The sequence below is a fragment of the Triturus cristatus genome, chromosome 1_2, assembly GCF_964204655.1.
Source record: "Triturus cristatus chromosome 1_2, aTriCri1.1, whole genome shotgun sequence".
NCBI lineage: Eukaryota > Metazoa > Chordata > Amphibia > Caudata > Salamandridae > Triturus > Triturus cristatus.
Genome location: NC_140580.1, coordinates 589,800,825 through 589,828,682, shown reverse-complemented (window position 1 = coordinate 589,828,682; position 27,858 = coordinate 589,800,825). Strand labels below are relative to the sequence as shown.

Here is a 27,858-nt window from a genome sequence, read left to right as displayed (position 1 = left end):
ATGTGACACACGATAGCTGCTCCCATCAATCAATCAGAACATTTGTAAAGCGCACTACTCACACGTAAGGGGGGGGGGGTCTCAAGGCGCTGAGGTGCCGATATCACAGGGTTTCCAGCTCTTTTTCCGAGGCTTTGAACTGCCGACGTTCATTAAGGGGGGGGGGGGGGTTATGGGGTGAAAACACCCTCGAAATCAGCACCAGCAAACGGTTTTTTTTGGGGGGGCGGTCAAATGTGCCTCGTATGTACTTCTCGGCAGGGTGCCCCGTTCCCTCCTCGCACGGTGAGATTGTTCTTTAAATTGGCAGGTATGAAATTATATCTTTTTTTGCAATGAAGACAGGGGATTTTGGGTCGTTTTCTTTGCTTGCATCAGAGATATTGGCACCCTTCCTTAACCACTGGTCCGGCTCGCATGATTTAAATATTATTGGAGGGTTGTAAACCACGGCAAGTCTGGTCCAATTGACTCAAGGACTGGTTTGGAGGATCACAGGATTATAATGAGCTTTTCCACTTATGAGGAGGGTAAAAACGATGGCAACCCACCTAAACGAGCTGGGTTCCAACTCGATTGTGGGAACGTAATAGAGCAAGTTAAAGATAGAAAATGTATTTCCCAACTATGGTGAACATTGAAACAGAAAAGTAAAGGGATTCTTCAAATGCAAACTTCAACCAAATAAAAACAAGTGTATGGTTAAGGGCATATGTGTTTTTGTTCCTATCAAACCACCTGATTCACCAGGGGGTGGGTAACATTAGGCAAAACATATCTTCAGAATACTTAGAGCTGAGCCTACTATTAACTACAATTTGCTCCTCGGCGATATAATGTATTTGAATATCACGCTTCTTTACGCTTCTTTAACAGATATATATGGACATAAATACAGACTGGGCTCCATACCACAGAGCCTGGGCGTACCTTGAACACCTTGCCAAAAGCACCGTCGCCCAGCTCACCGATGATCTGCCAATATTCCTCTGGGTTCTGGTCCCGTTTCACGTGCTCGTACTGTTTCTTCTTCTTTTCACTGCCCAGCTTAAAGATTTTCCGGAAATTAAAGAAAGACATCCTGACGCAGGAAATAATCTGTACCCGAATGAAATCCTGGTCTGCCCAGCAGCCCTGGAGGTCTATGTCCCCTACCCTCAGTGGGCAGTGCCCTCTACTTTCGAGAGAGAGACGGGTGCTGCCTCAGCTACCCAGAGGGGCCCAACAGCCAGGCCTGCAGAGAGCTGAAGAAGTGTTGGGGGAAGAGGCGCGCCTCCTCCTCCTCGGGCCGGGCGAACTTCGTAAGATGGCATCAGTGGCAACAAGTCTCTCGGGCGGGGAGGTGGCACCGACACGGGCAGAGCCGGCGTCACCGCTCAACAAACCCACCGCCCATGGATGGCTGCTCTCCAGGATCCGCTGACCGCAAATCAGCCGCAGAGAACACAACTCCCGGGGCACCTGCCCCCTTGCGACCCAGGCCCGCTGCTTTCCCAGTCCGATGGTAACGGAGACCGCCGGACGTACAAAATTAGAAGGAGGTCAACTGACTGAGGCAGCCCCTCGGCGCCAGTCACAGACCAGCCAGCTCCGGCCTCAAGATCCCTTCGGAAAGGGTGACACCGGACTCCCGCGGATCACCGCAAGCTCTTACAGCCTCCCTCCTCTCAGCACAGCTTCAACCAGGCAAGCTAGTCTGCGCATGGGTGAGAACGCGTCACGGCAACAACCATTGTAAGGTCAGGCAACCTTTCTTAGTAAGTAGGAGGGATCGATGCTATGTCCAATCTCAATGGATACACTGCCTGTGTCTTGTGACTGACTTTAACATGGCCATAGCGGTACCACGAACATCCCGGTTTATGAGCCTTACAGCTTCGAAAGTCAAATCGCCTTCACGCCTACAGCCCAACATCGAACGCAGAGAGGCGTGAGGCCAGCTTGTGCATTCGGGTACCGGCCATCTTGGTATGGGCAAGTACAATGTATGCAGCAACGATATAAACATGTAGTCTTCATTAGGGATGAGTAAAATCTATCTCTCTCAGAAGTACTAGAATTTATCATTTTTATGCGTCATTTACCCTTTTCAGTCTTGAAAACTGGCCTTATTCAATACTTTTCAATAACATGCGCTTGCTTCTAAGGCAAACACGCAGCAGCAAAAGTTGCCGGTCTGCTCCCACTACTCTATCCAAACTTGTTCTAATTGTGTATTGTTTACAAGAAACATTTTATTATATTAGTTTGCACCCCATAATTCTTTTTGAGACTATCGTGCTCTGTCTCCTAAAGAGTTATATTGCTGTTTCGAGTATTTTTTTAGATTATTACGTAACTTATTACATTTACAATTCACATTCATTTTTTGCAAGTGCTACATGTTTAACCGGTTATCATCTTTGTGCAAGTTGTGACTGTTTTGAACGCATTTTTATGGGTTCTCGGTCTTGTTTTACTGTCAGGTTACTGAAATTACAGTGCCGTTTCAATCTAGCGCTAGCGGTATGTCTTGTTCTGGATTTGTTGACTATGAAGATCATTAGTTTGACAGTAAATTGTCATTCCTTAGTCCTATAGTGAGGTGAGTACTTATGTGGGAAATTTGGAGAAACATTTACGTTTAGAGCACGTTCTAGACTAGTAGTAATGAAAGTAAATGTCAATCGAGGACTTAAACACTTGCTTCATTGAAACAAAAGCTTTTGCACAAATAAAATAAACGAAGACTAACAGGGTGGAGATTCCAGTGTTTTTGATACCAAGAATGGAGTGCATGATGTGGATAGCAGACATTAAATGAGTCTTTTGCCACACTTAATAGCGCTTGCTCCACGATGATGTGTAGAAGTGCTTTGTGAACGGGTCGCACGCTACCTTGGAGCTCAGAGGTAGTACGTAGTGTTAGCTGTAAGAGTTTCCGATACTTATGTGTTGTGCAACATTTATTGGAGTTTTTATATCGATTAGTTGTGTGCAATTTATATTCTTGAACAAACTCAGTCAAATGTTTTCGATGCAAAAGATTTATTATGTACGGATGTGTATGCCTGAGTGTAAGGGAATGGAGGGAATGTTATTGTACTGTTCCCGTGTCCTAGTACACTGTTACTGGATGCTTGCAGTGTTGTTAGTGAATACACCATGTTTTGGACCATGCTTATAGCGGCTTGTGCAATGAGTCTGGTGGGAAGAGCTCAGTAGGATTTAGTTTGGAATGTCAAGCAGTATAGGACAGAAGGAAGCAAGTGTAGCGTCCTCCCCAGCTTGATTATTCGTAAATGAATATGCCACACACAGAGCTTAGTATTAAACGTCTTTATTCCTGTGCCTGTAGCTGCAAACTCAATGTTCTAAACATGAACTCTATTCACCACACTTGAACACTTACGTCCTAGGTCTACACAGCCCATCTGGAACCAAAAGGGTCCCGTCATCGCTAACACAAGGCACTACATCTCCCTCCTTGTTAAATAAAAAATAAATTTTTGTTTGCACGCACACATACCAGCTCCTCAATAAGTCGTCGTGGAGCTTTGACCAAACGCCCGGATCGTGTCCTCTGAGTCTGGGAATAGAGTAGAGAAGGCACTGGTGATGTAGGGACAGATGCAGTCACAGGGCTCTCTACAGTCTTAATCAAACCAGTCTCAACACTGACATGAAGTCCTGGCGAACCATGAGGCAAATGCCTTAAGTGCAAAGAATCTTGCGTAATGGACTTTACAGGACGGTGAGCAGTCACCTTGTGTCCTTTACTAGTCACAACTTTGAATGATTCAGCGTCAAAGGGAGCACCAGATTAGCATTTTCTCTGTTTTTGTACCAAAACTCTATCACCTTTATTTAAAGTAATGTTTTTGACACTTCAAGACTAGTTGGCATATACTTTCATCTTTTGCGTACAAAACAAGTCTTTTTGACGAAGTTCGCTATCTGTTGTAGATCTTCTGTTTGTCCATTGTGATACTTTGGTCGTCATTGCTCTTCCGAACATCAGGGTGACATGACTTTCACCTGTCGTTGAATGAGGGGTCGAGTGATAAACTCGAACAGCAGCAGAGAGAGCAGACTTCGGATCAAGCTTGTCCAGTGTAGCACGCTGGATGGTCCTTTTAAGAGGACTCATAAACTGCTCAACAGCGGCATTTGCTGGTGGCCAAAGAGGCTTTTTTTCCTGATGGATCATATTGAGATGATTAAGAACATATCTGAACTATCGACTGTTGAATGGTGGGCCATTGTCAGACTTTAGAATCGAAGGAACACCCCATGTTACAAAAAGGCCACCGAACCTCTCAATGACTCTTGAATGGTCGATAAGAGATCTTCTACCAATGGAAAACTGGAGTATTCACAGATGACCATTATCAGGTGATGTCCATTGTTAAAATGACCAAATAAATCAATAGCGATTCTCTCCCATGCATGTTTTGGCACAGTCAGGTGCAGCACACAGATTGACTGGGGGTGAGTGCTTGCATTGTTCAACACTCCGTCCATCATTTCCTTTGGTTTTGCTTTGTTCGCCATTAGTTGGCAGGGTATGCTCAGACGTGAGTCCCTTGCTCACTTTGCCACTGGATTCAAGCAAGCCTGGCTGAAGACGGCTGAAATGCCAGAAACCGGTCCTAGGAAGCTTGTTTCCGGTCCAGGGAAGACATGGCTTGGCAGTTCGGGCTGGACTGTTCCCATGAGGCACAGGGTCAGACTGATTTGCATATGGCCATGTCTGAACTGGGGTGGCAGAGTGGGCTAAAGAACGGTGGTGGATTAAACCCAGATCAGTTGACTGGGGGTGAGTGCTTGCATTGTTCAACACTCCGTCCATCATTTCCTTTGGTTTTGCAGCACACAGATTGACAGAAATTTTAATTTAGGGTACAAAAAAAGTCACAGTGAAGTGTGCATAGTCTACATCATTCTATCTGTTTTGGCAAGTCAGACATTTTCAAGGCATGTTGAGTGGTTTTGGAAGATAAGCAATCACACAAATGATAGGCCTTCAAATTTCTTTCAACTCTCTCGTCAAGATAAGGAGACCGAAATCGATTTCGGAGATCTTGCTTTGTGGCAATATTCCACGATGTCCTTCATGGGCCTCTTTAATTATTTGTTGTAGCAGACTCTCTCTGGTATGGCCATTCTTGAACCTTGTAAGAAATACGTTCTTGAGTAACAGGCAGTTCATCTTTCAAATTTTTTAACTTTTGATATTCATTGTCAAGTGTGAGAGGTTGAATGTGCTGTTTCCAAGATTGATGTGCAATAATGTCTTTTAGCATCAACATTTCACTATCTTTGCTCATTGCAGCAATTATTTGTTCTAATGAAATAGCTGCTGGTGTATTGGGCCTTACAATGAAGTTAATTTAGGCTTCAGTCGCTTTGAAAGGGTTACCAGGGCACTATGATGGCACTCTTGAAGAGTAGTCAGCAGGGGTTTGACCTTTCCCTGGTTGGTGCATGATAGTGTAGTCATATTCATGTTGTCCCAAACCCCTACATTCAGTTCTAGGAGGCATCTTGGCTTTTGAGTTGCCATAAATGGTAAGCAATGCTTAATGATCTGTTATAAGAATAAAAGGTTTTCCATACGGGAATACATGGAAATGTTCACAATCTCACACCACTGCTAAGCTTTCTTTCTCTGGTTGCTAATATACGCATTCAGTTTGTGACAAACTTCCAGTTGCATATACCACAATATGCCTTGGAGCATTTGAGTGTCAATAGTGTTGGGCAAGGATCGCGCCCAATCCGACCGGGCTTGCATCAACAACAACCGAACTTTGAAGTTTCGGATCAAAGTAGGCCATTTCAGTGGCATTCTCAATTGCATGCTAGATTTTCTTAAAACACTGTTCACATTCATGTGACCAGTGAAATGAAGCATTTATTTTTTATTAAGTCTCTTAAGGGAGCAGTTGCTGTTTCAAAGTCACATATGTACCAGGAACAGTAACTGGCCATGCCAAGATATGAATGTAACATAGTAACATCTTGTGGGGGTTTAGTGGCTGACAAAGCTTGTACTTTAGCTGGATCTGGCGTCATACCCCCTTCAGAAAAGATGTGGCCAAAGAATTTGAGTTTTGTTTTGTGGAGCTCACATTTCTCAGCATTCTAAGTTTAAACCTGCATCAGCAAGTAAACTACACACTTACGTAAGAGCTTTATCTTATTCCTTTTGTGTAGCTCCGAAAACTAATATGTCATCACTGTAATTGAAAGCATTTATGACAGGTTGTTTAATACGTCAAATGACATCTTGGAAAGTTCGGCAGCTAGTGACACAACAACATTTAATAGTTTGTATCTGAACAAACCAATATGGGAAGAAACGGTGGTAGTGTACCTTCAAGTTTCTTCGAGTTCCAATTGATGATAGCCTTTGTTCAAATTTTACTGCACTGCATGCCAAAAAAGGGTCAGCTATGGTGTACTCCACTATTGCACTTTTCACAGTGCTTTTCTTAGTGATTAAACATGCTGCTTCGCAATTGTCAATATTGCATTGTATCCTTAAAATGTGTCATCTGATCAAAATGCTCCTCTGCACTTGGTATGTTATAATGTATTGTCTGCTTTTATAATGGGCTGGTCTGAAAAGTGGAAAATCTTGTCTTGCACTTAGCCCCCTGAGCGTATTATGGGCTTTCAAATAGGCTGGTTCTGGATTGCTTACATAATATTCTTGGTTTACTCCGTTATTGCGCTTTGCACACTTCCCCTCTGATTGAGAGAAAAGACTGCTCTGATTTACATGGCACAGATTAACAAGCATTGGCATAGCCAATAGGTCTCGCCTATGGGACCTTATAAGTGTTTTGCCAGAGGTATTGACTTTGCCTATGTCTTAAAGCTGTGCTGTACAGAAGTCTGCAGCATGCTGAAAAGTTATAATAAAGAAGTGTCAGAAGCATTTTTGTTACCTTATATATGACCAAGGAAGCATTATGTACAACTGAAAGACCAAATTAAACAAGCTAATGTTAGACTGCACAAAAAACAACAGCTACTTTAAAATGTAAACTAAACAATAAATATCGGCAGGTTTCAATAATATGCTTGCTATCAGACCTGCAACTTTTTAACACCACGAAAACCAAAGATTATCATTTACCACCTCAATAGTGACCGTTTAATAGAATGAACAAATTATGACAGAAACATGCTATGAATTAAACATCTAGCCTGCAGAAAACAAAGACTTCCTGTCCATCTCATTCCTTGATCCAAAACAGAATTACAAGCTTCAACTCTCCTTAATGATGCAATCACTGTACAACACTTCTGCCCTATGCTCATGTAGGGAACTACAGACAACAGCTCCCGTGCAATAAAACGCCGTCACGTTCTAAACCTTTATAACGCTTAAAGCTGTAAAGAGAGAGTGCAGATGCTAAGACCGCATTTGAAGGTTATCTGAAGTGTATAAATTGACAAGAAGGGGTTCTGCCTGGCCATGATTCTGTACTGAGGGTACTGCAAATGAGGACACGAGCAGACTGATTAGACAGAGAGGCAAAGCAAATAACTGATTAACGAGGGCAGTGGACTAAAGGGGGCTGACGGGGCAATGCGAGCAGACGACTGCAAGGGAGGACCATTTAAACTGGCGGAGGCAGGCGGTGGGTATCGCTGGTGGTATCCTCTCATTTATATAGCACGCTGCTTTTCACAGTCGGTATATGTCGTAATATATATATACATATGGTGGGGAGAAGGGGGTTGATGATGAGAAAGGTTGTCGGAGATGGTAAAAAATGAAGAGTCAGGTTGCTGGATAACTTAGTGTCAGCTAGGCGTCTCGTCAGGTGTAATAAGCGCTATATAAATACAATTACAATACAATGTTTCTGGGGCTTGGATATCATTCAGAGCGTTTTGATAGTTGTAGTCTTTAAACACTTCAAACTAACAAGACGGAAAATATTTATTTACAAAAGGAAAGTCGGGGATTAGGAACGTGTTGTCCATACGAGATGGTGTGACATGGAATCCCTATGGGGTAGTACAGTGGACAGTACAAACACTGAATTGCAGCGACACAGCGAACACTAGAAATGCAGACCATTGGAGGGGAGCAGAGTGTCAGCGATTAAAGTCCCATGGCGCACTACAGCAGGCACCTTCTCTGAAATGAACAAGTTACACCTGCCTCTCCACTAACTCTGCGAGTTCTGCCTCCTGTCCGTGCAAGTGACATGTACGGTTCTGGTCCCCAAACCCCTATATTTACCTTCCCATGTTACATCATACATGTCTGAAACCTTCGCCATCTTTCCAAGGCTTGCCAAAGCGCAGTGCGTGATGAAGAATGAACGTACGAACGCGTTGACGCGCCCAGGGTTTGTTCAGTTGCATGTAGTAATAGTAGTTCGAACGGGACAGCAGTGTTAGCGGCGTGACCGGAGTCACCGGACATCTGCGGACTAGAACTGAGACTTTGCCTGCACCAGACGCTTTTTTAACGCATAGACTGACACTCATTTGTTAATGTAATTGTCATTAGTGGAAAACCAAGCGGCAACGATCTGCAGTCTACTGTCTGCAGCGCTCGCTCAAACCGCACACAATAGGCACATCCCCCGAATCCAGAACAAGCCCACGAGTGGTGCGTGCGCCACAGTGAGCGATCTGTTTTCAATTATCGCGCCCGTGTCTGGGCACGATAATTGAAAACAGATGTCGCTGCTGCGGGTAACTGCAAGCGATAGGCCGTGGGCGAAGCAAAGGCAGGACATGCACCCGCCTTTGCCCAATTGTGTGCTGTCTTGCTTAGAAAGACGCACGCAAAGCCCAATAGCCTATGAGGAAAGTGAGGAAAACAAAACCACACGCACAAGCGTGTGGTGAACTTTCCGAAGCCCCCTTACTAAAAGTCTCTAGGCTCAACCTAAAAATGCAGCTTTGCACCTGGCACTTTATACTGCCCTGTTTGTCCTTATAATGGCCTGTCTTAACTTTTCCTTTGTGTCGAATATGAATCTGCCTGACTTTATAATGGGATGCTTTAATTTCTGAATGCTGAATATTTTAAACTATAATGTCTGTTTGTCAAGGTTTTAATTAACCGTACAATAAAATTGACTATGACTTGTTCAGATCAAGGTGAGAGAAGACTTTAGCACCATTTAACTGTGTGATCATGTTGGCAATATAGGGCCTGGAATGTCGTTCTCTATCATTTGGCTTGACGCCAATCAACACAGATGTGTACAGCTCCTTCACTATCCTTTTTGGGCGCTACCACTATGGGCGAAACCCACAAGGTTGGTTCAGTAGATCTCTCAATGATATCGTGTTTTAGTAATGTCTCAAGCTCTTTCTCAACAGCTTCTTGTAGATGAAATGCTGTTTGTCTATGAGCAACAGGACTAACGTTCTCATTGATATGCAGTTGGACTTTCATGGTCTTAAGGTTTCCCAATCCATGAAATAACTTTGGGAATTGACTTACTATTTTGTAATGATCATTCATGTTGTAGTTCACAGTTATCAGTCCCAGATCAGCAGCAGTATTGAAACCAAGTAAAAACAGGCACTTTGCGCAGTACATTGAAGTACATTAATGAGGGCTTATACTTTTGTGTTTCATGGTTGTTGCAAATGAATCTTGACTCTTTAATGGCGTATATGCAGCCCAGGTATATACTTTAGTCTTTGATGGCATGAGATGGGGCAATGGAGACAGTTCGTTGTATTTCTCCTCAGGCATAATGTTTATACACGCACCACTGTCCATATTAAAAGGTAAGGCGCAACCATTTTTTAGTGTAATTTTCGGGCAGTTTTTGAATGACTTTTGTGATTTTACTCATCAATTTTTCATTGAGTCTTATGTTTCTCTGCATGTCCGACGTGCATATTTTTTCTGAGGTAACCAGCGACATCACACATCTGTCTTCCTCACTGTCGCTTGACAGTGAAACTGAAGAACTCTTGGACGAAGATTTAGACGACGATTGACTTTGTTTAGTGTCAATTTGCCTCAGCAGATGTTGCCACTTGGCCTTGTGTGCATGCTTAGAACGACGCTTCTGGAACGTTTTGGCGTCCATTTTGTTTTCTCATTGTGACACACTTAGCTTTTCCTTCTTCTTGCAAACGATTACAAAATAGTTCTCCTTCCTACAGCCTTTACATACTTGTCCAACGGCGGAACATTTACCTTTTTGTGGAAACGAAAATCCACATCTAAAGCACAATTTTCTTTAGAGACATCACTTTATGTCCTTGAGCTTTGTGTTTCTGCTTGCTTTTCATGTTCATGACTGACTCATTCTGGGCACCTCTGGCCTCCATCTCAGCAGCTTGTTGGTCAACACCATCCCATCTCTGGCAGCCAAGAGAACTCGCTCTATACTAAGGGTTTCTTTAAGCAGTCGTCGTCTGAATAAATCTGACAGACATGCGCCGATAACTTGGAGATGTATAGCTTCTTCCTCATTGAATAAATTAAACTTACAGTGTTTGATGAGTTATCAAGTCTCTCAACAAATTCGGCGATTGTTTCACCAGCTTCCTGTCGTTTCTGACTGAAAATATATCTTGCATAATCAGCATAGGATTAAATTTGAGATTTAACACTTCTTTGATTTGCAGATATGTGACGTCATCAGTTTGTGGACATTTCTTTACCTCTTTTACTCCTTCACCAGAAAGATTTTTGAGGTATTTGACAAACTTTTTGTTGTTGGTTTCTTCCAGTGCATTGATGAAATTATCAAGCAAGTAAGTAAGTAAGTAAAGTTTTATTGTTTGGTCAATTAAAACCTTAACAATATAAACACATATAAAAAAAAGAAAACCAAAAAGCTCACTGTACATCAATTTAAAAACGAAAAAGGAATTTAAAAAGATCATAAAATGACATTGTTTCACAGATAATTTACCACATTATTATCCTTTTTCTGATGTCACACCTGGTGACTTTTGTGTGCCTGATCAAAAACTTTCAAAAATTTGATCAGCTTACAGTTTAGTTGTGTGTCCGATGGATTTAAGCTTACTATTACAGCAGCTCTACAGGATCTGCCTCCTCTATCATTAAAAATGTGTCTAAGAAGAGCGACTCGAGCATTATGAAGTTGATTACATATGCAAATAATGTGAATAAAATCTTCTTTATGGTAGCCGCAAAGTCGACATGATTTTGACCCTTTATATAACCAAGTGGGCTGATCCGCAGCTGATGGTAATTTTCCGAATTGTTTAGCCATTAGTTGCTTTTTCAAGTAAATGCAGTGGCGGCTGGTGACATTTGAAAGTGGTGGGCGTTAAATTCTGACAGTTCTGCACTGAGGCGAGCGAGCGTAGCGAGCGAGCTTAAACTACCTTCGGGGGTGTTCGGGGGTTCTCCCCCGAGAAAATTTTGAAAAAATAGAGGATAAATGGAGCATTTTCAAGCAAATATGAGGAAGCAGGAAGGTTATTAATGCAATACACCCAGCAATGCCCCAGCCTCCTCCTTATGACCCCTATTACCCTCCCATCTCTCTCCTTTGCTTCTCTCTACCTCTCTCAAGGACCGGAAGAGCAGCAGCACTTTAATCAGGTCCTCTGGAATTATGCAACAGGAAGTACCAAATTATGCAGCAGGGTTGACTACATTTTACAGTGTAATGCAGGGTAGTATTTCATTATTATGTCATTTTCTGCACATGTTAACACTATGTGAAGGGCCATCCACTGTGCAGCAACATATTACTGCATTTTAGTAACATTTGATCCTTTTTCTGATGGTTTTTGTTAAAATCTTCAATTTAGGCTGTAGATGATGGATTATATAGCTAAGGTATCAAATCCATAATCATGCCTAAAACGCAGCAGCATCGAATACATCCTGTGGCCCTGGCTATAACACTGATACCCCAAAGTGGGGGGTGTGTTCATTCACCCCCCCACTGAAGGGTGCTTCTGCCAGGTAGTTTGAATTTGAACTTACGAGCGCAGCAGCGTGCTCACAGCCACGATCGAGATCACCACCTGAGATTAATTCAGGTTGCGTGTTTTTAAACAGCAGTCCCGCTCCTGTTTGCCGACGGTAGCTTGCTCCTAGCAACAGAAGCGCAGCGTACTGTATTTTAATCGTTATCACTGTATCTGATTTTAAAAGATATTTGCACTTAGTATTGAACCTCATTGTGTCACCATTTAATTCGCTGTATCACTCACCTAATTGTACCAGGCGTGTTCTACTTCTCCACCACCAAAAGTTTGGCAGTGCGGAGGGAACGAGCGCCACACCCGGAAGACTCCCCCTTCCACTTCCGGTGTGCCACCACCTCCTGCAATGTTAGCTGTGTAGCTCTCCGCCTCCCCCCCGGTACATAAGACCTGAAGGGTGCTTCTGCCAGGTAGTTTGAATTTGAACTTACGAGCGCAGCAGCGTGCTCACACCCATGATCGAGATCACCACCTGAGATTAATTCAGGTTGCGTTTTTTTAAACAGCAGTCCCGCTCCTGTTTGCCGACGGTAGCTTGCTCCTAGCAACAGAAGCGCAGCGTACTGTATTTTAATCGTTATCACTGTATCTGATTTTAAAAGATATTTGCACTTAGTATTGAACCTCATTGTTTCACCATTTAATTCGCTGTATCACTCACCTAATTGTACCAGGCGTGTTCTACTTCTCCACCACCAAAAGTTTGGCAGTGTGGAGGGAACGAGCGCCACACCCGGAAGACTCCCCCTTCCACTTCCGGTGTGCCACCACCTCCTGCAAGGTTAGCTGTGTAGCTCTCCGCCTCCCCCCCGGTACATAAGGCGATGCACTCAGTCAAGCGCAGCGGACGTGCACAGCGGGCGCGCCGTCAGCGCGCCGGAGTCGCGCCAGAGTCATGCCCGTCTGCGCCCGTCCTGGGCCGTGCCGCGTGCCATCCCCCTGGCCCAACCTCTCCCCACCATATCTACAGCTCTGCGCAATTGCATGCACTTAGACCCTCTCTACTGCTATCACACACTCCCCCTCAATTCTTTCTGTCAGAACACATTTGTGGACCATCCATCTGTAAACTCTGCACACGTCCTCCCCCCCAAACAAAGAGTATCTAAACCACTACAGGCGGCTTTCATAAATGCACGCTCCCTCCCAAAACACTATCTTGACATTTTGGAACTTATTTCAGCACACTCTCTGGACATACTGTTTGTCACTGAGACGTGGGGAGACGCGGCAGCTGACCCTGACTTCACGGCGGCTCTTCCACCTGGCTTCTGTGTCAATCGGTTAGACAGACCACTAAAAAAGGGAGGCGGTTTGGCCATTATATACAAAGAACACCTCCGCACTAATACCTCCCCCCTCCCCAATATGGAATGCGAAGCACTCTCGTTTACGATCACCCTCTCTGGCAACCAGTCACTCACAGGGATTTTAGTCTACCGTCCTCCAGGTTCTCGCCCCAAATTCCTAGCTAACATTAACAGCCTCTTAGAGAATGCTGCTGGGAAATTTAATTTCACTATTCTAGGCGATTTTAATTTCCACCTAGAGGCCAAAACTGACACTGACACGACCTTACTCCTGTAAGACATGGCAGCCGCAGGACTTATCCAACTAGTCGTGGCACCCACGCATACTGCAGGGCACACCCTTGACGGGATATTCAGTAACAACACAGACTTTGCTTACTCCTCACAATTACCCCTCACCTGGACTGACCACTCAGCGGTACTGTTCCACATTAATTTTAAATCACCCAAAGTCCCTCCATCCAAACCCGTGGCACCAGTTACGTCCAGGAACTGGAGAAACATCAATATTCCCGAACTAGCGGCTACTCTTGCAACCGCATTAGACTCTTCTGACACCGATCCAGTCACATCCTCCAGTAACTATCTTACTCACCTTAATACTGCAATAAATTATCAGGCACCACTGAAAACAATCTATCCAAACCGTACCTCCCCGTCAGCACCTTGGTTCTCCGAAAACCTGCGCCTGCAGAGACAATTCTGCAGGAATTTAGAAAGAAACTGGCGCAAACATTACAACCCCACTGACCAAATCACATACAAAAACGCGCTTACTAAATACAAACAGCAGCTAGCCACTGAGAAAAGCAGTTATTATGTTACTCAGATCACCTCAGCAGTAAATTCCACCAGAAAGCTCTTTCAGGTGGTCAACCATCTGGCCAACCCTCCCGCCCCACCTGAAAACACCTCGCAAGAACTTTGCAATTCTCTGGCAGACTTTTTTACTGATAAAGTCACCTCCATATTCTCTGCATTCACCCCTCAAACCATACCCATGGTAAAGACCTCTGTCTCTACCCCTTCCTCCATCACCCGATCTTTTCCACTTTTCCAGCCTGTCACACTTGAACAAATCTCCCATCTTATTACAACCATCAAATCAGGCTCACCACTAGACCCATACCCTCCCTCCATCCTTAACCTCATTCCGGAGGCAATCTCACCAGCCTTAGTCAACATATGCAACAACATGTTCCAAACAGGTATCTACCCAGCAGTGTGGAAAAAAGCAATTATCAGACCCTTGTTAAAAAAACCTTCCCTTGACCCCACTGACCCGGCTAGTTACAGACCTATTGCCTGCCTACCCTTCCCAGCTAAAATCTTCGAGAACCTCATGAACCAACAACTATCACACTACATTCATACCCACAACCTTCTGGACGATACACAGTTTGGCTTTAGGAAAGGCCATGGAACAGAGACGGCACTCATCAAGGCAGCGGATGAGATAAGACACACCATGGACAAGGGAGGAGCGGCAGTCCTGGTGTTGTTGGACTTATCCGCGGCCTTCGACACGGTCGACCATAACATCCTAATCGACCGTGTCGCAGCCATGGGTGTGGTACATAAAGCTAAGGATCTCATCGCCTCATTCCTACACAACCGTTCCCACAATGTCAAACTAGGTTCCTTTCTATCACTTCCCCTTTCCCTTCCCTGCGGTGTACCACAGGGTTCCTCGCTAAGTCCGACCCTCTTTAACATCTATGTGTCGGACTTGGCGAGTGTGATTAAGGAACATGGCATCAGCCTCACTACCTATGCTGATGACACTCAGTTAGTCCTTTCAATACACCAGGACGGAGGCCAACTGTCTCAAACTGAATTCCAACAAGACTGAGATCATGACCTTTGGTAAACTGGAGCCCTGTTGGTCCCCTCAGTGGTGGCCAAACAATTTAGGCACTCCTCCCACACCTGTCACTAAAGTGAGAAACCTTGGAGTCATCTTTGGTGATCGGCTTCTTTTTAACCATCATGCTAATAATGTTGTCTCGGCCTCTTTCTTCACCCTGAGGAAAATTAAAAAGCTCCTACCCTTCATCCCAACCTCAGCTGCAAAGACCCTAATCACCTCCCTGGTATTTTAAAAAACCGACTACTGTAACTCCCTATTCCTCAACGCCCAGGAAAAGGTGCTTAAAAAAACTTCAGTTGGTACAGAATGCCGCAGCCAGGCTTCTGCTTAACATCCCTAAACACAATTCTATCTCCCACTCCATTCCCAAACTCCACTGGCTCCCTGTGAGTTGCCGCATTAAGTTCAAGGCCCTCTGCATAGCATACAAGGCCATTAACAACTCTGGTCCTTTGTTCCTGAAACACGCCTTTAGACCTTTAGAAGCATCTAGAACATTTCGTTCTTCATCAGCCCACCTCTTCAACGTGCCACGCACAAAAAAGGTCACTTGGGGTGACAGAAGCTTCACAGTTGCCACTGCCAAACTGTGGAACTCACTCCCCCTCAGTATCAAGACATGCCCTACACTGCTTAGCTTCAGAAAACAACTCAAAACGTGGCTGTTTGCACAATAATTGCCTTACCTGTTCAGTTTGATCATCAAAGCGCCGAGACACCCCTGGGTATTTGCACGCTGTAAAAATCGCAAAAATAAATAAATAAATAAATTATGTTCCTTCTATTTATATAAGAGTTCTGCCTTTTGCAAGTACCTCGGGAGAATGAGAGGAGGCAGGTAGATTATATGCCAATTGTATTCCAATGCAGAATCACATAATTGCCGTGGCCACTGGTTTAATGGTTTTGTGGCACTGGCTGTTGATGTAGGACTCAGGGTTCTGCCCCTGGCTTAACCACTTTATCACACTTTGTAATCTAGAGCAGATCTTTTGGTGCCTCAGTTCCCACACCTGCCAACATCGGGAGTGCTCAGAAACAACCGTAATGAGGGTTCAAAGCACTGGACTCACTAGTCGCTAGTCAAAGGGATGGTCGCCTGCAAGGGCTAGTAGAACATCGTCCCTTTGACTGCTTTTTAATATTGGAAACTTTTACTTTACAGCAGCGCAATTTATTTACAGGAACATAGTATTCATACAACTTTAGTGACTCCAAAAATGGGTTTAGCACATAGCAAATAACTTATAAGCAGCTGCAAAACCTCTGATTTTACAAACTAGACAGTTAGCGACCGCCACACATTTAGTACATCTGGCCATGATGTCTTGTAGTTTATTTTCGATCTGTTGACTGGGTGTGAGTGTTTGATTGGTTCTGATGCTCCGTCCATCACCACCCCCTTTTGTACCGCTTTGTTCGCCATAAGTTGGCAGGGTATGCTCAGACGTGAGTCCCTTGCTCACTTTGCCACTGGATTCAAGCAAGCCTGGCTGAAGACGGCTGAAATGCCAGAAACCGGTCCTAGGAAGCTTGTTTCCGGTCCAGGGAAGGCATGGCTTGGCAGTTTGGGCTGGACTGTTCCCATGAGGCACAGGGTCAGACTGATTTGCATATGGCCATGTCTGAACTGGGGTGGCAGAGTGGGCTAAAGAACGGTGATGGATCAAACCCAGATCTGTTGACTGGGTGTGAGTGTTTGATTGGTTCTGATGCTCCGTCCATCACCACCCCCTTTTGTACCGCTTTGTAGTTTATTAGCCAGCACACATTGCATGTAGAGCTATGCTCATCAACAATATATCAACACATAAGGAAATTGAAACACACTTAGAAAAACAAAGCCCCTGAAGCCTGCACTTACATACAACAAAGAGACCAAATTAGGACTCAGAGGATGTTGCTTTTCAGCCTGAGCTGCCGACTTCGGAGCTGGGGAACCAGGTTCAAGCCTCGGCTCAACATCCTGGGATTCTGGGCAAGTCACTTTTATCTCCCCGTCCTACCAATCATGAGTGTGTCCTTGTGTAAGGTAACTGGTGCTAAAGTAAAGCGCTTCAATACCTTCCGGTCGAGTTCGCGCTATATAAACCGGCACGAAAACACATAAAGCCTCTAAAACTTGCAGGGTACTGAAAGACAAGGGGATCTTTTGAACCTTGCACGTGTCAAAACACGAAAACACGGCGGTTGAAGCCTACACCGCCCCCGAAAAAAACAGAAAGAAACCAGGTCTCTGAAATCTACCCACACCTATAATCAAGGCCACTGGAAATATGCGATGTTACGACCACAATGTTTGCTGCATACTTATGGATTTGCCAAATAATCAGTCATCTGCTGATGTTATAAAAAAAAAATCGATCTCAAACGGAAAATAAAGCTACTAGCATTTGTCTGCCACACAATGGAAGGTCTTTGCCAGAGGCTGACTGGCCAACTTTCTCTTGTTTATTGCTGTATTTTGGTGTTGGACTGGATGCAATGTGGTCATATCTCTGCCCAGATACTGTTGACGGGTAAAATGGCTAAATAATGAGGTTACTATCAAAAAAAGCGCCACATTGTTTACTTGTTTTTTACACATTTAGTCAACCATGCTGCATAATTTGGACGTTCCCTGCCACATAACTTCAGCGCTCCTGGCTACAAGCTGGACATTATGAGATTCTGTGTATGCAGTGTTTTATGGATTTGCCGCATTTGCCACACTATGCATCATCTGCTGAATAAGTTGCAGATCTTACCAGCAATGTTTATAGCTCAAACGGATGAAACGTTACAAACCTCGCAGTAACTTGTGCTGCCGCCCAGTGAAAGGCCTTATGCAAAGGTTCACTGGTCATCTTTCAATTCCTTATTACTTTACTTGGATTCTAATCTGGTACGAATGAGGTGAAACCTTTTCCCAGGCAGTGTTCACATGCAAAATTGACAACATTATGCTGTAATATCACCACACAAATAAATGCCGCTTTATGCCACGTTTGCCTTTCCTCGCGGCAGATAAACCCTGTCACATAATTGGGTCATTTCCTGCCGCATAATTCTAGCGGCCCTGAGACAGAACAAGTAGATTTAAGGCCTCTGAAACCAGCACACCCTAAAACACAGAAAGAAAGAAGGACGTGAAACCTGCACACATACAACAGTGATGTAACGCCCCGGAAGTCCAACTTCCTCCTGGCACCAAGCACAACTGCAGCTGACTCCTGGCAACAAGAGCATTTTGGGCTAACTCCTCGTTCCAGTGAGAGCTAACTGCAAGTAAGGTGTGCCACTCAGTCGTCCCCTGGGCACAAACAGCATGGCCTGCTGTGCTAATTCTTCCCCAGACACCAAGAGCAAGTGGTGCCAACCTCACCTTCCTCTAGGCACTAAGGTGTGTGAAACCCAGGAGGAAAATACGCCAAATTCACCTAGCCCAATGCCACCACAAGTGGGTTGTGCTCCTAGCCTTGGGTGCCAGGAGTATTGCGGGCTAACTCCGCACTCCGCTGGGACTCAACACCAAGGCATGGCAATCTCAGATTTTTCTGGCAATGAAAGTAACCCACAGCAACATCCTCCAAGTGTTAAATGGTGCATGCTAGACCCACCTTAGTCCTGGCACCTAGAGCAATCCTTACCAAATCATCTTCCACTGGGTATTGAATGACCCATGCCAGTTCTTCCTCCCCAAGACATAAAATATAAAGAGCAAAACATGCAATCTTTCCTTGTAGTTTGCTGGGTATTGGAACGAGCCATACCAACCCACCGTCCTCCGTGCCGAGAGAATACGGCTGTTAATCCCACCTTCCTTACAAAGTACTCAGCAGATGATATCCACCCCCAATCAGTCGCGGCTCGTGTCGTGGGGGGGGGGGGGTGTCGCGTGGGTTTTTAAAAAAATAAATAAAATCCAAATCCTACCTGAGCAGGTCCGGGTCCGCGCCGCCTCGGGTCCGACGGTTCTGGCGCCTACACTCACCGGAACAGGCAGCCCATCACTGTTGGCAAGACCCCTCTCAGCCAATCCTGGTGCTGGAGCAGCACCAGGATTGGCTTAGAGCAGGCTTACGCTCCGCCCGCCTACCCATTAGGAGACCGAGGCTTGAGCCTTGGCTCAACCCTCGCTCTCCTAATGGGCATGCGCCAGCCTTTGGAAACACTAGTGCGCATGACTGGGCACGGTGCAAAAATCGCCCTCCGTGCCCACTCATGCGCACTTGTGTGCTGCTGCCTGATGCCCCGGACAATGCCTGTCAGTCAACATGACGCCAGACCACCCACCCCCTTCAGACTCTGAAGGGGGTGGGCGGTCCAACGTCATACTGACTGACAGTTCTCAGCGTCTCTGAACTTAAGTAAACTGAGAGTTTACTTAAGTTCAGAGACGCCGAGGAAGCTGCGGGCGCGGGGCGCGGGCGGGGGGGCAACGCCCCCAATGGACGCACCGCCACTGATTAAATGGAAAATGTCACATTCAGATAATGGGCTGGTGCAAGTGTCTTGTAGTTGTTAATCACCATCCATGCATGCGACCTTGTCCTGAAGATGTTTTTATCAATTAGTAATGAATGAATTTTTGCTACTTTATTTAGTGTTTGTTTGAAGCTTAAATAGGACAAGTTTTTATTCCATAAATCTTTTGTACAGGTTATTATCAGGGAATTGTTTAGGTATTGGTTGTAAGGTGATTTCCTGTTCTGTTCAACTTCGGTCCAAAGTGCTTTATTAATTGGTGATGCTCCCACATTCAATTTCAGTCTATACCAGAGCTTTAAGGTCGCGTACATTCTTCCTATTGATTCGTTTAATAGGCCAAGTTCAAGACGCACCTGGGCTGGCGAAGCTGACCGATCTACCCGAAAAACATTTTTGTACGTAGAAACGATTAGTTGGTTTAAAAGTTCTACATCCTTGCCATGAAAGGTTGCACTAGCATATGTTATTGTAGGGAGAATTTTCACCGTCATTACAGCTAGCAATGGTTTATATGAAGGACCTTTCAACTTCTTTGCCAATTGGCTAAAGGCGAATATAAGTGCGCTAGTTCTCCGAGTCATATATTTTTTCTGTTCAGTGTGATTTGGAGGTTGTCTATGTAAAATCCCAAATATTTGTAGTTCTTAACTTCCTCTAATTGACTGCCGTTAAGCCAGATGATCTGTTTGCTTCTCTGCCGACTTCCAATGACCATTTTTTTGTTTTTGATGTATTTATCTCTAGGTTGTTCTCTGAGATGTAGTCTGATGTTTCGTTTAGAAGTCTTTGTAGATCGACTTTTGTTAGACTCATTAGCACCACATCGTTAGCATACGAGAGGTGTGTGAGTGCTAGCTCACCTAATTTCGGTGGGTGAGAGTTAGTACAATCTAGCCTCTGTGCAAGGTCGGATAGGAACAAATTAAAAAGATGTGGCGCCAATACACATCCCTGTTTAAGGCCTTTTGTTGTGGTCAGCTTTCTTGATAATCTGCTGCCATCACCTATTTTAATCCTTATCCATGTGTTCGAATAAAATAATTGTATTCCCCGCATTATCCTTTCGGGAACGTTCCAAGTTTGCAGTTTTTTCCAGAGGATATGGCGGTCTACACTGTCAAATGCAGCCTTTAGGTCTATGTAGCAGAGGTTAAGTTGTTGTTTCCTCTGTTTACATTTATTTGCCATTATGGATAAAGCTAAGATGTGTGAAATTGTCCCAATACCCTTCCTAAAACCAGTCTGATTCACTGGGATTAAATTATGGCTGTCTGACCATTCCTTAAAATCTTCCAGAATAAGTGCTGCGTGATATTTCGCTTCAACATCCAGGAGGGCGATTAGCCTGTAATTTGATGGGTTCTGTCTGTCTCCACCTTTATTGATGGGAGTCAGTATTGAACCCTGCCAATTCGATGGAATGCAATTTAGTAGCTCTATTTCATTATATAGTTTGAATAAGTGCTCGCTCCAAAATGTTGGATCATTTTTAAAAATAACTTGCGGGATTCCGTTAGGTCCTGGCGCCCCATCCCCTCTGCTCGTCTTTATAATGCGTTTTATTCCGTCTAATAACAGGTTTTCCTTTGCTTTTGATGGGGTAGTGCCTATGGCTTTAGGAGTTTTTGATTTAATTTCCACTGGTTTTTGATCTGGAGCCTTTTTTTTTCTTTTATATTGTTTATCATCCTCTCCTATATTGATTCTTTTACCATCTCGTTTTGTAATGGTTTCAATTATGTTGTTTTTCTCCGGGTGCACCTTGATCTTTGCCCCTAACGTGTCGTGAGTTACTGTTTCTGTAAATTTTGTGGTTAAGAATTTGGCCCACTCAAATTCCTGTATGTTTGATGATAGCTCGTTTACCGGTCTTTGTAGTTTATTTATAATTCTCCAGAATGTGTTTGAGTTCGTTTTCTTAGCGCTACTAAGTAATTCGGCCCAGAATTTATCCTTGCTTGTTATTTTTTCTTCCCATTGCTGATTTTTATAAGATTTCCTCAATTGCCGTACCTTGCCCCAGGCTATTTGGTCATGACTAGTTCTTTTTAGTCTCCTAATGGCCTTTTTGAGATCACTTTTCAAAACTCTTAGCCCTTTCGATGGTCTCTGAATTATTTCATAACTGATTCTTTGTTTTTCCTTTGGTTGGTGTCTCACTGTCATCAGTTTTGAATGCTCCAAAGTGAATCTTTTTCAGGCTAGGACTTTATTCGGGGCCTCCAGTTCGCCAGCCATTATCCTCAACTTTAAGCTGGACTGTAATGTTTCTATCGTTTCAGTTGACCATTTTAAGCGTTTTAGGTCAGTTGTATAGATACTTCCTTTTATTTCCGTTTTCACTTGGTATTTGCCAATTTTTAGCCCAAAACGTATATGCTGATAGGAGTGATCACTCCTAGTAGTGTACTCTATGGAAAAGTGTGTGAGATATGGTATCAAGGTGACTGAGATAGCTGTATAATCCAGTCTTGATCTAGTCTTTCCTCCGTGAAAAGTATGTTTTGGGGGGAAATCGTCTGATGTTCGTCCATTTATTATTCTCATACCAAGATATTCCAAAGCATTGACTAGGCGCCGACCTTCAGGGTCCGGTGTTGTGCTCTTTGGCTGATATTGCTGCGGGACATTCCAGTATGTATTGTCGGCGCATAACTTGTCGTCTTCATCCGGGGTGTATTTTAAATTGAAGTTAAAATCCCCTGTCAGTATCAAATCCAATGTGGGGTGTGTACTCCTTATATCTGTAATTATGTTAATCAGCAGGGCATTTTGCGCTTTTTTACGTCATACTGATGGATGCACATATGTATTAATCAGCAGAACAGATTTTGTTCTGCCGATTGTCTCTGCAGTAAGTTTTATCAGTTGAACATTTGGATCTGTTGATGTTAAGTGATCTGATTCAATTTTTAATGCTACGGATATATATATACTGCAAGACTTCCTTTAGGTCGCCCATAGTTTTTGTTTTTTATTGCTGGAACTGTATAATGTGTATATTTTGGAAGGGGAAAGTCTTCCTGTGCCCATGTCTCCTGCAGTGCTACTATGTCGCACTTTTCCCAGTTGTTGGGTTGACAGCCGTTTCCTAACCATTTTTTTGCCACCGCAATGTTCCATGAAAGCAGCTGAATATTTCCTAGATCTTGCTTATCTGTTGTTACTTCCTGTGGTCCGCGTCCTTTTTCTAAGCTTAACGCTCCTGGAAGCCAACCCCATTTATCCTGGCATGGAGTAATTTTGGTTATTTGTTCATTCAGTTTTTCTCTCTTTAACAAAGCCGGAAGGTTGCTACCTATTGCTCCTTTGAGAACTGTCTGTTTATGCTTGTTAGTTTCTTTTTGGTTTGAGCCGTTCTTCTTATTATAGGTAGGATTTAAGATCAAAGGGCCTGGGTAACGAGGTGCTATTGGCCTTGACAGTTTAATTCCCCGAGCTTCAAATTGCAGAATACTTTTCATGATTAACTGGACATCTTCTTTTGACTGCCATGTTGTTAAAGTTTTCTCTATGTCTTTATTGTTTCCCTTTATTATAAATTCTACAGCCAGTAGATTGGACGAGTGCAGATGTTTTAGGGCTGGAATACTTGCCGTCAATTTCAATATGTTCCCTCTATTTAGTGTATCTTGTGGGCCTTTAGAGTCAAATTCCGGTGTCATAAGGATTTGCTGTCTCAGGGATTGATACCGTTGCTCTATTTGTAATTTAGGGTCCTCGTTCTCTTCGACGGCTGTAATTTGTTTTTTCTCGTCATATATTTGAATTCTTAAGTTTACATATTGGTTCGGGTTTGCCGTTCTGTTGTTTTGAGTTGGAATTTCCAATAAAGTTATTTTCTCCTGATTGATCTCTTTGTTAATATTGCTGGCTGATTCCTGCCCATTATTTCCTTGGTCATTCTCTCTGCTATTGACCATTTGTGTTGTTGTTTGCCTTTTTTCAATTGTGTCGACGTCTTCTTCGTAGAACTCGTAGGCCGCAGAGGAATCTGGTTTCTTTCCTATGGGGATGCTATACCTAAGATCTTCATAATTTAATTTCTCTGTTTCTTCATGTTCCTTTTTTGATTCATACCATTCTATCTCCTGGGATCTTTTTAAGACTTGTTCATTTCCTGCACTTCTTTGTCTTTTTGCAGCCTTATTGTCAGCAATTTTTTGGGTAGGCGTCTTTTGAGCCGGTCGGTTTCTCTCTTTATTCTTTTTTATTTGTTCCTCCATCTTCCGGTCTCCGATTTTGGGATCAGTTTCTTGCCTACCTTTTTTCTGTGGCTGCATCCCACCTGATTCCATTGTCTGAGTCGATTGTTTATTTCCTATTTTATTCTCAATGGATATGTTTTTTTTTTTCTGAATCATGTATTTGTTTTTCCTTATTATTTATGTTCTCCTGGCATCCCCCAAGTTCAGTATGTTGTTCCTGTTTTATAACTATTCCTTTTCCAGATGAATGTTCGACCTCTGCTTTGCCTTTATCAGACTTTTCTAAACTTCTAAGACTGATCGAAACTTCTTCTGAACTTGATACTGGATTAACTTTGCCTGTTACGGCCTTATTTATCCCGGTTGGGCAGAAGATTGAGTAAACCTTGGTTGTCTGTTGATTTGCTATTAAAGCAGTTTTATTCCTTTCTTTCCTATCTCGCTTTTTTTGTTTCCGTGATAGCTTTGGAGCTCTGTTTTTTTTCTCTGGATTCGATGTTTCAGTACATTCCGTTATCTCGTCTTGGCTATCTGTTGTTCGTTGATCCTTTCTTGTTTGATCTTGCATTTCTTCCAGCTTTTTGTCAATTTCAATTTGATCTAATTCCTCTTTAGGTGGAGACTTACAAAGATGCATAGTATTAACTATTTGTTTTTCTTGGACTTCAGCTTTGTAATCTCCCACTGCTAAGTTTGATTTATTAAGTAGTATTATCTGTTCTAGTAGTGATGGTAGCAGACTCAGTTTGTCAATTATTGGGCTACAAGCACACTGAGCTGAGTATTTGGATTGAGCTCTTCATATAAAGTTGTTCATATTGTCCAGTTTTATGTCTATTCCTGCTATTTGTTGTGCAATTATGTTCATTAAATCAATTTGAATGTCCATTTTATCTGTTTGCATACTAAATGCCTTCGTAGTTGTCTGTAATGTTTGTAATAATGTTTTAAAAGGTTCAAGGAGACTGCTTTGATCACTCATTGTCTCTCCTTGTAAAGGCTGTGTTTATTTATCCTGTTTTAATACTTGAGCTTCGCTTTCTAGGTAGCCTGTATCATTTGTCAGCCCGATGAAGTTATTATTAATATTTTTTTGAGTGGATTTTTGACCTTGAAGATCCAATTGATTTTGAATATTCTCATTTGTAGTTTCCTCTTGCGAAATGATTAACTCATTAACAGACTGATTGATGCTGATCTATTAACGTTCTGGCTTATTTCAACCTGCTCTTTAAGGTCTTCTTGATCATAGTCTTGGTCCTTATGGTGGATTTTAGCCCATATGTTTAATCTTGTAGTCGTCTCTGTATTTATTTTTTCAGACTTTTCTTCTTTTTTTTTTTATTATCCGTCATAACTTCTATGGATTCCTCTTCTGGATCTTCTGTTTTTAAGTTTAGCTTATCTATTTCCTCATTCATTATTTGCGTACTCCATGACTGGGTTGTGTTTATTATATCTTGCGTTACTTCTTTTTGTAAGTTAAGTATTTTATTTGAGGCTATGGTAGTTTTTTGAGGCGCTAATGGTGTTTTAAGACCTTGCATCTCTGCTGATGTTGAATAAATAGCTGATCCAGGATCTTTAAGAAGGGAGAATCTTGCATCCAAGACTAACTTTCTTTTGTTTTGTCCTCTTTTTTCCTGAACATTGTTATTATAGGGGATATTAATGGATTATTTACCTTTATGTCTCGAGCTTCAGTTTCGTTTTTTTATGAGGTTTTTTTGTTTACTTTTTTTCCCTTCATTCTTAGTCTTCTGTGTTGGAGTTTGCCTGACTTTACCTGATCTCATTCTCCTTTTTTTTTTTTTTTGGGAGTTTTAGCTAATGTTGTCCGATAGGGTCAGGTGGACTAAGCTGCTTCCGTTTTCCGTTTTTCCAGACCAACCTGTTTCTATTTACTTTCTTCTTCACCACTTTTTTCAGCACTTTTCCTCTATTTCAATCTTTTACTCCTCCTTTCATCACTCGTCACCTCTCTCCCTCTAAACGCCAATCTCTTGTGAAAAACCCTCTGGACCTTCCGGGCACTAGCACCAAGAGGGCAGTCACAAATCCAAGATCCAAGTCCAAACTTGAGAGCCTCTAAACCAACCAAGGAAGCACTCTCTGCCCCCTCTGTCAAGTGGCGCACTTCTCAGATCACCTCCCTATGAGGTCTCGCAGCCCCTTTTCTTCTTTGTTCCCCTAAAGATCCTCCTCCCATTCGCCCGCCCTGCACAGGCTTCAATGAGCCGGCTCACCCTCTTCACCCCCTCACCCTCGCCCCCACCCACACCCGCACCCAACAGTCGAGGAGTAGGGGGGGAGTGATAGTGGGGGAGGAGCAAGAAGCTGGCGAGCTGGCAACAATAATGGGAGCAACGGGCGTCAGGACTCACCAACTTGTCAAACGGCCCCCTATTTTGATGTTTCTGGTCCACTCCTGGCAATCCTGGTGAACCCACGGCTTGAGTGATAGAACTTGCAGCAGCCTCCTCTCCCCTCTAAACCTCTGGGCTGCGGTCTGCAGTCTCCTGACTCCAGTCAGCAGAACAACACGCCTGCTGCAGTGCCAATGGTCAATGGCCGAGAGTGCTGTTATAAATTCTGGTGGCTCCTCCACAACAACAGCAGCAAAGACCTTTCCCCCAGGCTGCTAGCGGCCACTGCCTGGGAGAGCCGCTCGATCGCAAATTAGCGGCTCAGTGGCTCTGCTCAGGTTCTGCTCGGGTTCTGCTGCCGGAAACTACCGGAGGAGCGTTACAGTACAGTCAGTAAAAAGAATGGTCGTCCTGTACCTTATGTGTCCGTCTTTTCAGGTGCAAGTCTTGATCAAGGTACTAGCTTCCTCAGCAAGGCCTATGTAGCATGATGGATAAATCTCGTTCAGAATATGAACCAAGTGGTGTGGCCCAGCCTCCTCCGGGCTCTGACGGGCGCAGACGGGCCCGCAGCCTCCTTTATGCTCCGCCGCCTGGCGAAGGCTACATGCGTTGGCGCTCTCACAGCGCAAGGGACGATGGGGGTTGAAGTCCCCAAGCCGCCGATGAAGTGAGCAGCGTACTAAAGGTGCCTCCAAGGTGCTGGTAATGCTGCCGGTAATGCTTTGCGCCTTTGCTCCTTTGCACTGATAATGCCCCCCACGTTGTGGAGTGGAGCGCGCTGTATCAAAGGTGCGCTGTGTCGATAGAGCTCCTGCCTCCAGCCTCCAGCTACTACTTGCCTCCCGAGTGAAGGGGCCCCCACTGTCTGGCAGTCCCAAGTTGTCAGTCCTCGCGGTGAATTTACCACGGAAGCCTGTGCCGAGTCCCTCAGCTGTCAGCAACACCTGACAGCAGCACTTAGCCTGAGGCCGTAGGTAGAGAACAACAGTAAGGAACAACAGTTCTCTTGTGAGGGCCGTGAGGAGGGATAGACTGTGTGTTGTGAGGGCCGCGAGGGGCAGCACGGCCAAGATTTAGGAGGCCTCAGCTGTTCCGCTGCTTCCTCACTCCCGCTCCGGTTCCTCCAGCACAAATACCTGTGCTTGCATGGGCCGCGGGGAGGGAACAACGATGCTTTGCGGGGGGCCGCGGGGGCAGCCCAGCCGAAACCAGCAAAGCTCCGACGGTCCCGTTTGTTATGCGGTCCCGTTGTTATGCGGCGTTCCCGCTCCCGCTCCGACGCCTCTAGCAGCTCTTCTCGGCGTCTCCGGCAAGACTCCTCCTCCTTCCAGCAAGCGATCTAGAAACATTATCAAGCGTTTCTATCCAGGCAGTCCATCTCTCATTAATATTCGTCTTTTTTGCAGAGTGACATGGAGGTGGTTTCAGGAAGGTGGCAGCTGTAAAACCAGTCGTAGAACTTACTGACATTGAGAGTTTATGCTGCTCACCTGGGCTTGCATCTATCATACCATCGGCAAGTCCCTGCGATGTGCTTGCTTCAGCGTCGTTATGATCAGCCTGAATTGGTAGAGTTTCTTTTCGTATGGCCACCAGAGCTTGTCAACTCTTGAAGGACTTTTGAGTTGTGCAGAACGCACCCAGCACTTTTGGTGGTGTCCGCTTCAGGGATCAAA

General features: G+C 44.1%; 2 protein-coding genes across 14 annotated transcripts in view; one reads left to right on the top strand and one right to left on the bottom strand.

The window, feature by feature from the left end:
• SLK (STE20 like kinase) overlaps positions 1-1,708 on the bottom strand; it is a 475,210-nt gene extending 473,502 nt beyond the window's left edge. Inside the window, exon 1 of one of the 2 annotated variants that reach the window (XM_085606718.1) lies at positions 931-1,708. In XM_085606718.1, the coding sequence (XP_085462844.1) occupies positions 931-1,080 (150 nt within the window). In that variant the 5' untranslated portion in view covers positions 1,081-1,708. The remainder of the gene's footprint in view (positions 1-930) is intronic. The other variant, XM_085606727.1, reaches the window with a different exon arrangement.
• A 92-nt stretch (positions 1,709-1,800) lies between these two features.
• Positions 1,801-27,858, top strand: part of STN1 (STN1 subunit of CST complex) — a 480,640-nt gene continuing 454,582 nt past the window's right edge. For 3 of the 12 annotated variants that reach the window (XM_085606910.1, XM_085606856.1, XM_085606895.1), the window contains exon 1: positions 2,450-2,584. The gene's annotated coding sequence lies outside the window, so the exon portion shown is untranslated. Of the gene's footprint in view, positions 1,986-2,449; positions 2,585-27,858 lie in introns of those variants that run through there. The other 9 variants (XM_085606821.1, XM_085606780.1, XM_085606864.1 and 6 more) reach the window with 8 other exon arrangements.